We start from the raw sequence: 12,793 nt of genomic DNA, 5'->3' as shown, positions 1-12,793 counted from the left end.
TCCAAGTCACGAGATGCCAAGGTCTATTCTAGTCCCCACCGTGCACTTCTCCTATGACCTTGAAGAAAGGAGCCACAAGCCTCAGGGCAGCAGGAGCTGGAGACCTCTGCTGGCATCCGTCCCTGTGCTTAAATGGCAGCAGAGGCTTTCTCTCTCCTATACAAGGCACAAGCAGGGAAAGCAGCTCCCCTTGCCAAAGCCCCAGAGGGATTTGTACCTCGCTGGCCTTGCCAAGTGCTCTGCATCCCTGCAGGGACGCACCGGCGTGCAGTGTTGGCCACTAATGTAAAGCTCTGATTTTTCCCTATAGCAGCCATGAGGCCGGAAACAGACAAAAGTGCCTTAGAGAAAAAGAAATACAGTGTTAGGCAGAGAAACCCCCCCACTTTTTCAGCGCTCAGAGCACACAGTAAGGTTATATGGCGTTGGGCACGCAGGAGCTGACTAAAGTTCTTCTTTTCTGTTGTTTTTTACCTCCTAAATGGCACTGTTTTCCTCCCAGCCTAAGCACCCATGTCCCACGCTGCTGTCTGCAATTACACCGCCGATTTAATCCAAGAGGTATTGCCACAACACAGCCCAGTGACTGCCTGACCCTCATTGTATCACACACCCATTATCATCTGACCCCGGTGGAGTTATAAATACAACAACAATAGAGACTTAACTGGATTATAATTAGACAATGAGCCCAGGAGGATGGAAATAATGAACTATAAAAGCCCATCTACCCTCCCAGCTAGGACCTACACACACGGGAAGCACCGGAATGGGCGAGTTACCAGGACCTGTAACAGAAAAGCTACAGATTTCCCCCAAATTGGATTTGGAGCATCCTCTAACAGCTCACGCTCCCGCCACCAAGTATTACACGGCCCTGGTCACGGGAGACCTGCAAAGCCTCGAGGTGCTGACTGCCCGGTACTATCAAGATGTGAACCTGGTTTTCGAGATCAGTAAAGATGAGCTGGAGTGGCAGGTGAAAAGCCAAGCGTCTTATGGACTCTCAGGTACTTCTCCCTTAAAGGCCAGAAACATTAAATAAAGCCAGGTATTTACTAACCCTGAGTAGGAGAGGTGCAGTGCACTTCAGTGTCTAACGCTGTTTTTATAGCACCTGCTCTTGAGGTGGCTGGTTCCTGTTAGCTGCCTGTGCCCTGTAGCCCTACTCATAAATATCCACCACTTCCTTTCACTATTGTATTCTCTTCTGCACATACTAACCCACCAGAAGGGCGGGGAGATGTAAAACGTGTGTACACAGGATCCCATTCAGGCTGGGCTGGGGCACTGTGTGGCTTAGGCATGCTTGCAAGGGGGCTCACAGCCCAGATTCTCTGTGCAGGAGCTCAGAAAGAGCAGCCTGGTCCTATCTGGAAGGAATAAGATGCTCCCAGGTCAGTGGTACCTGGTGCCGCTCAACCCCAGATGCTCTCCATGGTCACCAGGTGCTCACCAAGCACTGTGCATCTACTGATGATCCTGGAGCTGATGGGAAATGCACCATGCTGCAGCTAAGTCCAAAACCAACATCCCTTTCCCAGCCCTGCATGTTCCCACCAACTCGAGTGCCTCCAGGGCCAGCCCAGCCCCAGCAAAGACCGGTTTTTATCCCTCACCTGATGCCGATGGGGTATTTCTGAGCTGCCTCTTAGCTCCTGCCAGCAGGGTCTCGCACACAGGGTCCGCTACCCAACTGATAACGGGCAGGGTATTGGTTTACCCACCTCGCGCTGTTTGAAATCCTGCTCCTGGATGCGCACGCTCCAAGGGGGGGAATTCACCTTCCTCTCTTGCCAGCAGCTCCTGGAGCAGCCACCAGGCTCTTTGTAACACGGAGGGAGGTGAAGGAGCGCACGGAAGCAGCAGGGTCCCGATGCTGTGCATCCCCAGGCCCGGTGTCCGGGGGGGAGCCCCGCGGCTCACCCGTCCCCGCTCGCTTGTCCCCGCAGGGCTGTGGTCGCTGGAGTACAAGCGGGAGCTGAGCACCCCGCTGTGCCTCGCCGCCCGCCGCGGCCACGCCGCCGTCCTGCGCCACCTCCTCCGCCGCCGGGCAGACCCCGACCTGGCGCCGGGCGGGCGCGGGCCCCTGCACGAAGCCTGCCTGGGGGCACACACGGAGTGCGCCGCGCTGCTGCTGCAGCACAGGGCTGACCCCAACCTGCGGAGCGACCAGGGGCTGGCCCCGCTGCACCTCTGCACCACACGGGACTCGCTGGGGTAAGGAGAGGGGCTCCCTCAGCGTCCTCCCCTCCCGCTGATAACCTCGCATCCCCTGCAAGGAGGCCTCAGGGTTTGGCCTCTGTGGGGTGCAAAGCCAGATGTTGTGGTCCTTGGCAGGGTTCCCACGTGCTCCCGCATCTCCCAGTTGCGGCAGCTGCTGCAGCACACTCAATATAGACATAAAAAGGGGCATTTCAGTGCTGGGAGCATTGCATGGCCCAGGTCTTCTTCCCACAGACAAGAGCAGCCCAGCCTGGCTCCATGTTCTTTTGCTTCCTCCTCTCTTCTGATGATTTATCCTAAAATCACTTTGTCCTGCTTCCCTGGTCCAGCACACTTTCCTATGATAAATGCTCAGGATGAGTACAGTCATGGGCACATAGGTCACCCTAACCTCCTGTGCTCCTCAGCCCATGCCAACCCCATTCACAAGGCATGTTGGTGCCAAACAGGGTGTCCACTCCTCCTAAAATCCCAGCCCTAGGGCCATAACAAAGGGATGGGGGGGGGGGGTCTGCAGGATGAGGAACAACCCTCCCACCTCCTTACCTCACACAAGTTACAGATGGATCCACCTTGGTTTATAGCTGGAGTTAAGACTTGGCCACGTGCATCTGCTCCCTTCTCACCCTGGATCAGCATCACACAGAGATGAACATAAGCATTGCCTTGAAAACTAAGCTTTGCATGTATGCCCTGGTAAGACTTTCAGTGCCCAAGGAACTTGGATTGGTATAGCTTGACTACAAGGAGGTGGTGAAGGCAAGGTTTCCGCTATGGATTCCAGGTATCATGGGCCAGGTGCCAGGCAAATTGCTGTGCAAAAGAAAAGCAGCCAGAGAGGAAAAGGTTTTTAGATGTAAATGCCTTGAGCCCAGTTCATAACTAAGAGTCTCTGTAAGATGGCCAGAACCCAAGCATTAATCAAATTCTGGTTCAGCCAAACATCTAGGGATTAATCAAAAGCATCCTTGGTGTGATGAGGGTTTGAAGGAGCGAGATGGGTAAGGGAGGATGCTACAAGCAGCACTCATCGCTAACAAGGAGCTTGTTTTAATTCTTTTACCCAAACTCCCTTTTGACCCTTAAAGCTTTCAGGCTTCAAACCCAAAGCCACCCTAAAAGCCCTGGGGAAGGAGAGGGAGGGAATTTCAGCCTTCACCAGCCTGCTCTCCCCAGTAGAGCTGGGACACAGAAACCAACCTGGTGCATGGAAAAGATCCCACAGTCCTGTTCTCAGCCAGGTACTATCCAGCTTGGAAAAGTGTGTGTGTATATATATGTGTGTGTGTGCACACGTGCATATGTATGTATATATACACACTAAAAATGAGCCATTGTCACTGATTTACATGTTATTTCCCCCAGAAGGATGGAGGGGGATGGCAGGTGAGCCAGTGAACAGCGATCAGACACATGCAACATGGAAACAGATGAGTTATAAGCCCTTGAATATTGGGGCTTTATAATGGAAATGCTGAGAGACCCTTAACTACGCTACCCGGCGCTACAGGGGCTTCTACAATAACTGAGGCAACTCCCTTGAAAGATCAAAAATTAATAGACATTTCAGACAGGGTTTGAGGTTTCGACCACTGCTTTTCAATCGCAAAGACTTTGCTAAAGTTAGAGACTGAGGAGGTCAAGCTTTGGGTAACACAAACATTCCCTCTTTGATTAGGGGGAGACTACTTTACCTTGCCTTTTTTCACTGTTTTTTTATATATTTTTTTTTTATTGAGGAGTAGATTTTAGGTCATCCTTAATTTTTCCCTGACAATAAAGAGCAGGTCATTGACCTACATAGAGAGCTATTTTATTTTTCTCCCTCTCGATAACAATGGCCAGAACACCTATGTGCCGGGTTCTTCTGTATTCCCATATACTCGGCAATTCACCATGGGGGCAGGACTTAAAACCTTTGAGCCTCTCAGTGACTGGGATAAAAAAAAATTATCTGGGCTTCCTTCCAGCCATTTGAGCTTCAGAATCCATGAGATTTCAACAAAAAGGATATCAGAGCTTTAATCTAGGAGCTTTTTGAAGAGATGGAAAAAAAAAGTTCCAGTAAAGTTCAGTCTTACCTTCTTCACTTTAGGAGCTGTTCATGCCAACGTCGGCCTATTTAGTAGAGTTCCTCTCCTTGACCTCTTTTTTACAGCAGAGATAATTAACATGGTGGGGTAAGATGAGTCTCTAAATTCACTGCACTCTCTCCCTGGTGCTCTCCCGTTTCCCTCTTAAAGCTGGGATGATTAAAGGAGTCTGCCTTTATTGGCACCCCGAAAAAAATAACACAAAAATAATTGAGGGGGAGAGGAAGAGTCTCAACTCTCCCGGCAGTGCTGGGGGCAAGAGCGGGCACGGGGCGGCGGGAAGGCACATCGCAGGGATGCAGGATGTACCTCCCGCCTCCCATCGTGGTACCCGCAGCACAAGGGATGGCGAACGCCAACTACTGCATTTGTGGAGTCCTCCTTCAGATCTGCAAGTGGGAAAAAGCTCTCTGAAGATCCCAGGTTTCCCATGCAACCAGGGAGAGCCTACCTGAAGGTAAACCCCCCAGGATTCTCCAGCCTTCCATAAGGGAAAGAGGGCTTAGTCACGGCAAGGAATGAGAAAAGATATCATCCCTACATCTGTGCAGTTTGGGCTTACGGGCGAGTGATGCCCTTGCATATGCTTCTTCAAGGTCTCTCTTCACTCTGGGAGCTGAAACCAGAGTTATCTGCTGGGCCTGAGCCTCCGGTTCTCAGGGATGGGAAATAAATGGTGGGATGAGTCATAGAATCACAGCCTGGTTTATGTTGGAAGGGACCTTAAAGCTCATCCAATTCCAACCCCTGCCATGGGCAGGGACACCTTCCATTAGAGCAGATAGCTCCAAGCCCCTGTGTCCAACCTAGCCTTGAACACTGCCAGGGATGGGGCAGGAGGAGAGTCAGTGTCCATGCAAGAAGCAATGGGGTAGGGAGTGAACACAAGACTGCCAGCACCGGGACACGGGGCAGATTTTGCTTAGCGGATGTTAGACAAGGACAGGGCACCATGGGAGGAATTAGCAAGAAAACAGGAGCCAAGCAGGAAGGCAGGTACCTAAAAAGGCAACATGATCAAGATAGCTGGGCTCCCAAATGCCAGGGAGATGGGCACTGACCTGCCATTGATGGCCCCTACCCATGGGCACTCTCCAGCTATTCCAGCACTGGCCTGGACACACTGCCCTTTTGGCTATGGGAAATAAGTATTACTACAAATGAGAAGAGATCACAGATTGTAAAAGACAGCATTTAGCATCATCTAGTGCTAAACCTCATCCTCTGCTCTATTCAGCACTGCTAAAATACAAAACTCAGTGTTTGGAACCATCATGTTGGAAACTCATCCCCCCACTGAGGAAGATCAGCTCTTTAATGGGTCCTGAACAAGAAATAAAGAGCCCAAAACAGGACACAAAGCACTGCCCAAGGTCTGACCCTGAAGAAGCTGCTCTCCAGGTTGGTGCAACAAAATGAGGGCTCATAAAAACGAGTATCCACAGCTCACAAAGTTTTGGCAAGGAGGCAGTAATGCAGGGAGTGATGCTCCTGGTCCCCCACACTGGCACAGCACTGCTGGGGCTCACCAGTAGGCTTGCAGCACTCCATATTTCATCTTTTAAAGAAAACCAGGCTTCCTTCTTCTTGTAGAGAATTAATAAGAATAATCCCTGCATTGGAGAAGGCTGGGGTTTTCCCCCCAAGTGGGATCAATCCTGCAATAAATCACAGAAAGATGGAGAGATGGTCACTCGAATGCCATGAAAAACAACCAAGTGAAGGATGGGAAAGTCTCACTCCAGCCCCAGGGAAGGGGACGAAAAACAGGGGATTTTTCCATAGGAATACTGGGGGCCTAAGCAAGGTTTGGGGACAGGAATTCTCCTCCAGCCTCCGCTGCCCCAACCTGCTGCTCCTCCTGCTGGTTATTCATCGCAGCCCATTTCAAGTTAAATCCTGCTTTCCCAGGCGGAGCATTTTTCATCCCAAATGGAGCAGAATGCTGGGACCCTTGACCCAGCAACATCAGGCAGGACATGCCTGTCTTTGAGCAGGGGATGGCAATGAGCACGTCCTGCCCGACACTGCACCGACTCTATTAAGGAGTGAAGAAGGAAAATCAACCCCAAACCATTTTATCCCATTTATTTGAGCTAGGACCCCAGCACAAGGCAAACCTGTAGTACTAACACCAGTTACTACCAGCACAAATCAGTGTGACTTTAAGCTAATGAGTGACTTGCCCAAGCAAGGGAGACATTTGGGTGTGCTACCCAGCACCTGCAAATGAGTTAGGAAGGGTTTAGAAAGGACTTTAAACAAGTGAGAATTAGCTCTGTGTGAGTGGCTCATTGAAGGTATTGCTGCCACCAGCAAGCTGCTCAGCCAGGTTTATGGTACACAGGTGGATGGAAAACAAACTGGTTTGCTTTGCCACCCTGTGCCTGAGTTTCTACTGCACTAATCCTGTGGCTTCTTACCATATTCCCAGAAAACTGGAGAGAAGCCCTCAAAAAAGCAGTAAACAATTGCTGGGCCTTATTGCTGGGATTTGAGTCTAAGCTGATAGTGGATAATGGGATGTTAATAAGAAATAAACAAGAAGCCAGAATCACTGGTGATATGTTAGCCAAATGAGCGCATAAACAGAGATTAGAGGCTAAAATAAGAGCATGTTGCCAACAAACATGAACAGCATCTACCCAGCACCTGCTGATGCCCCATACATCTAAACAGGGACACCCCCCCCATTTCTATTAACTAGAAGACATCACCCCATATTTATAGCCCCTTACTAACATTCCATTTTTGCAGAGGGAAGAGTATCCAGGGGGAAAATTCAGTATCAGCTGACTTGGGTTTCTTCCAACAAGTTAGCCATTGAACTTGATAACCAGAAAGAATAACCCTTCAGCAAGACAGCATCTGGGAAGGATGGCATTTCCACTCTGGTATCTCTGGAAGGATATTTGGGATGTCCAGCATTCCACTCTCCGTAAGGGAAAACCCCGTGGCAGTGCGAGGATGCTTGGCTGGAGTGGCTAGGCACAGCTCTTGGCTTTTCCAGGCAACCCATGTCATGCCAACCTTTACCTGAAACGAAGGGCAGGGGAATATTCCAGAGAATATTCCAGTATTCCCTCTGTTTTGCTTATGCAGATGTAACTCTTCAGCCTGGGCACTCCGCATACACAGCACATGCCAAAACCGATGTGGTGCCTGTGCTCAGGGCCTATGACAGGGCCACTTTGTGCCAGCCAAGCTTTACCAACCAGCAGCATCCGGCAAGTACCGAAAAGGCCTCAGTGAGACAAGCCATTGCTAGAGAAAGGGATTGAACATGGTTTAGGGTAAAAAGGGAATTGTAAAGTAAGGACCTGAGGATTTTGGGGCTGGCACAACTCCACACTCAGTCCGCAGCACAGTGATGAGGTCCACGGTGGGCTGTCAGCACCTGGGAGCAATGCACCTGCAAAGGCTACAGAAAACAGCCTCTCCCCACACGTCCTGCAGGAGATGTTTTTCCTGGCAAATTCAGGCTTGATACACATGGGAGAACCAGCTCAAGGAGCTATTTGCAGATCCCACACCACCAAGGACAGTGAATGTCTCACCAGCTCCTGTCAGACCTTAGGGGAGTGGTGCTGCGGGTCCAGGAAGATTCAAGTAGATCATATTATTATTAATAATAATGATAATACTAGTAATAATAATATTATTTTCCCCACATATGTTAGCTTTCATCTGGGCCAGAAAAAACAAGCAATGCCCGGGCACTATTCTTCCTCCCTGAGGCTCCTCTTCTTTCCCATTCCTCCTGCTGGAGGGATCAGGCTGGAACTCTACTCCGCAGAAGTTCCCCTTTATTTTGCTTCTGTATCAGCTCAGAACCTCACCTACGCTCTGATACCCGAGCCAAAAATGTATTAGATTAAAGGTCAACAGGCACGGGGCTCAATACCCCTCCCTGGTCCCCAGCCAGCCACTGCTGAGGCTTCCTGAAGGTCTGCTCTTCCCACCTCCCTGGCAGCATCCCTTGGGAAACACAAGCTTACCATGTTTTCAAGATCTGCCTTGGACAGCATGTGGGTCTGCCCCCTCTCTCCAAACAATACCTCCTCCGTGCTGCAGCGGTGAGCTCAGCCCCATGCACTAACCCAGGCAGTGACATTGAGCTGTGCCAGCCCCAGTGGCTCCTGGCAGGAGACAGAGCAGTCACTCTGATTCATTTAGACTGGCGGATCACATCCATTTACTCACATAAACACACACAAAACCCCAACCCATAGGGACATACCGGGCCTCTTTAACCCCATCTCTTGTCAGAAGGATGCAGGCAGGAAGCTCTGATGGGAACTGGTGTTGCCACTCTGCAGCAGGCATAGCCCCTCTTTGCAACCACACATGGCGATGTCAAAGAGAAAGAGATGGGAGCAGCAACTGGGGATTTGGTTTGCTTGCCTTCATTTATACCTTATAGAGACTGCAGGTGCTGCAACTCCATCGTTACTGGGTGCAAACAAGCCAGCAAAACTCATTACCACAGCCTTAAACCACCTGTGAAGGTGTTCCTTACCAGAACAGTCAGAAAACACAATCCTTAAGTCTTCTGTGGGGCAGGAGCCCAACACAGGAGTTTGGGTCCCTTAACAAGAGAAAAATAATCCATTTTTACACACAAACAACCCCACACTGAGCTCTTCTGCTGCACAGAGGGGTTACCAATGGTTCAGTTCTGTTCCAAGCACAGATTATTAAGGTGGAGGCAGTGGTTTAGGATGTTTTCAGCTGAGAAATGTGGGGGATGTCAGCCAGGGGGTGGGATTGTGTAGATCATCTCCGTAACACCCCAGGGCTGCACCCATGCAGGGACATGAAAGAGCACACAACAGGCTGATAGCACAAAGGAGCCCATCACCCTGTGTGTCCTCATCGTGGCTGGATGTATCCCACACCCCACACCAGCCAGGACAGACCCAGCTAGCATGGCTTAGTCATGCTCCAGCGCTGCCCAACCACTGGCACAGCTGGGTCAGGCATCATTGCTCGCTGGTGGGACCCTGCTGGGTCAAAGTGGTCAAAGATTCCCCCCGCTGCAGTCCTGATCCAGCTCGGGGAAACAGCACAAGAGGGATGTGGAGTTGCTGGAGCAAGTGCAGAGGAGACCACGGAGCTGCTGCGAGGGCTGGAGCAGCTCTGCTCTGGAGCCAGGCTGAGAGAGCTGGGCTGGGGCAGCCTGGAGAAGAGAAGGCTCCTGAAGGGGAGACCTGAGAGCAGCTCCAGTGCCTAAAGGGGCTGCAGGAAACCTGGAGAGGGGCTTTGGACAAGGGCCTGTAGGGACAGGACAAGGGGAATGGCTTTAACCTGCCAGAACAGGGGAGACTGAGATGAGCTCTTAGGCAGAAGCTCTTCCCTGTGAGGGTGCTGAGGCGCTGGCACAGGGTGCCCAGAGAAGCTGTGGCTGCCCCATCCCTGGCAGTGTTCAAGGCCAGGTTGGACACAGGGGCTTGGAGCAAGCTGCTCCAGTGGAAGGTGTCCCTGCCCGTGGCAGGGGTTGGAGCTGGATGAGCTTTGAGGTCCCTTCCAACCCAAGCCATTCTATGGTTCTATGAATGATGCTGGTAAAGGGTAAGAGGCAGAGTTGCCCAAACCATCATCATCCACACTGTGGTGGGCACCAGGGCACAGGGTCACCCTCCCCAGCCTCTGCTGCTCTCTCCCCATATCCCTACCACAATCCCTTTGAGAGCCCAGCTCCAGCATGACCCCCATTCTCCCCCCACATGCCTCCCACCGCATGATCCCTGCTCCATCCCCGCAGCGCACCCTCCATCTCCTCACCTCTTCGCAGATGTGCCAAGCTCCTCCTGAGACACGGAGCCACTGTCAACCTGCCAAGTGAGGACAGGGGTGAGACAGCTCTGCATGTGGCAGCCAGGCACTGCCTCTGCGACCATGCCTGGCTCTACCTGCGCCACGGGGCACACGTGGATGCGCTCAGCACGCAGGAGGAGACAGCGCTCAACATCCTCTGCGGGCAGGCGCCGGGTGCTGAGGGATGCCTGCAGCTCTGCCGACTCCTGGCTGCCCACGGTGCCGATGTGGATGCCCGGGATGAGGCACGGAGGAGCCCCTTGCACAAGGCTTGTGGGGCTGCCAACGCCGGCCTGGCGCGTTTCCTCCTGCAGCATGGGGCTGATGTCAATGCCATTGACTACAATGGCATGTCCCCGCTGGGCTGTGTGCTGCAGGGCGCTGCCTTCAAACGGGACCTGTGGCCCCACGTTGTCGTCCAACTGCTGCTCAACCACGGCTCGCAGAAGATATGGCCCCCCGCCTTCACCAAGGTACCCCCAAAACCAGCCCCCTAGGGCCACTCACAGTGGGGAGGTTGCAGGCGGGGATGGGAGCTTTGGGAAGAGCGAGAGAACTTGGGAGAGCCTCTCGGTCCAGGGAGGGAGAGGGGACTATGGCATTGGGTTGGCCGTGCTGCTGGGAATGATGGAAATGACAACAACCGCATGGTGTGGCAGCAGGGAAAAGCAGGCAGGGCAAGGGCAGGTGGGAGGCAGCATGGCTGTGGGGGACCAGCAAGGAGGAGTTTTCCTGTCTGGGAATGTCAGAGACAGGCTTGGTGCATCAGCCGTCAGTGCAGCCGCCATATGGCTCTGCGATTCGTTGATTTTTCATCAATAAAGAAAATATTATCCTGGCCAAAACTGTACATAAGGAGCAACAGCCACATCCAGAGGAATAAGGCAGATCTTCCCACTGCTTCACACATGGAGAACGATCTCCAAAGCGTGCCAGGACAAAACGTACACATGCCTGATACCAACATGGGCCTATCCCAGCCTGGACCATGGTGGGGTGGGACAAGCCCTGGCTGCAGCATGTGGACACTGTCCCCCTCTGGGGCAGGTATCTGTGCCTGACCCCCTCCCATTGCCCATGACTAGGTGCTGAAGTCCTGCGCAGCCGTGCCGGAGGTCATCGAAGTCCTCTTCAATTCCTACTCGCAAATTCCCATCTCCAAGAAGTGGGCTGAGGCGGTGCCGCAGGAGGTGCTTCAGGTGAGGTGGAGCTGGGGGCTTGGCAGGGACAGCAGAGCCCTGAGGAGGGGGTTTTACCTACCAAGAGGTGTTTTTCCTCACCCAAACTTCACTTGGGTAGGGAAGAAAAGGAAAGGGACAGTCCTCAGAGCACCACCACACACCGGGGTCATCGCAGGAGCTTTGCATCCCTTTGGCTCCATCAACACTAACCCCCCCTGCTCTGCAATAAGATACAGTCCCAGCATCTGGAAGTGACCCTGGATCCACACAACTGCTCAGGCACCCACACCACGTATTCTGGGTTCTAAAATCTTGTCCCCAGATGTGCAACAGGTCCGACCAGTCTGCTATTGAATGATCTCTGGTGGCTGCCTTGCCCCTGCAGGCCTTTGATGATCCTGGCTGCAAGGGGGGATGGCTGCTGACGTGCAAATAAAGCTCTTCAGCAGGTTCTAGGGGACAGGGGAAAGGGGCTTTATTCCAAGCTAAGGAAAAGCTGAGGCTGCACAGAGCGATGCTTCTTTGTTTCCCCATCTTAGAAACAAGCAGGTCTCTTCTAGATCAGCTCTAAGGCTTTCTGCAGGAATGCTGAGAGCATCACCCCCAAACAGCCCTTGTGGCGAGGCTGGCTTTCTCCATGTGTGCTTCCACAGGAGAATTCCTCATCCAGCTTTTGCTTGCAGGAGCCGCCTCAGCTCAACAGCCCTTTAACATCACTGATGGGTTTCTTACCTCCTCCCCTTAGATCCACATCTCAAAAGTATCTCTGGCTTATTTGGTTTAACTGAGGACAAAAACCACCCAATGATGCTCCTGTTTCACCCTCCTCCCCTTTTGCAGCAGCACCAGCTATTCTACGAGTCCCTTTTCCAGCTGGCGGGCACAGTCCGGTGCCTGCAGCATTTGTGCCGCTCCGCCATTCGGGACAAGTTAGGCAGCAAATGCCATTGCCTTATCCCTCTGTTGCCTGTGCCCAAGCCGCTGCGTGATTACCTGCTGCTGGAGCCTGAAGGAGTCGTTCTTTGAAAGGCTGAGAGGAGCCGGCTGAGGTCCACCATCCAGCCCGCCCTCGCTGTAGTGCATCTGCATCCATTTCTGTCAGCCTGGCGGAGGAGCGGCACATCGCGTGATAGATGGTTGTTTTTCAGGGATTTATAATGGAACTAAAAGGTGCTTTCAGCCGTAACTTTGTATAGATTTTTTTTCTCCCCCTAATTGTGCTTTAAATAGATTATAAAGAGTAATAAAATGATTAGTAGCTGTTACAAGCATGCTGCAGGTAGGAATAGTACTCATTATAAAGGCTCTCTACAAAGCAGCTGGGATCCTCAGGTGTGCCAAGGCAAGCACCGCGACAGATGACTAAAATCAGCCCACGCAGGCATCAAATCCCCTTGGATAATCTCCCCTGCGTGTGACACAAGCAGAACTGAGAGCAGAGGTGCAGCGTGGAAGCTGTTAGCAGGATGCAGTATC

General features: G+C 52.2%; 1 protein-coding gene across 1 annotated transcript; it reads left to right on the top strand.

The window, feature by feature from the left end:
- Window positions 1-699: 699 nt before the first annotated feature.
- ASB18 (ankyrin repeat and SOCS box containing 18) lies at window positions 700-12,343 on the top strand (the record flags this gene model as incomplete). Its single annotated transcript, XM_080632075.1, is given in 6 exon segments — window positions 700-753; window positions 755-1,010; window positions 1,953-2,220; window positions 10,114-10,609; window positions 11,222-11,335; window positions 12,158-12,343. Coding segments are annotated over 6 exon segments (1,374 nt in total).
- Between the last annotated feature and the right edge of the window lie 450 nt (window positions 12,344-12,793).

The sequence above is a fragment of the Psittacula echo genome (assembly GCF_963264785.1).
Source record: "Psittacula echo genome assembly, chromosome: 20".
Classification (NCBI taxonomy): domain Eukaryota; kingdom Metazoa; phylum Chordata; class Aves; order Psittaciformes; family Psittacidae; genus Psittacula; species Psittacula echo.
The sequence above is the reverse complement of the archived record's forward strand: the minus strand, read 5'-3'. Positions and strand labels throughout refer to the sequence as shown.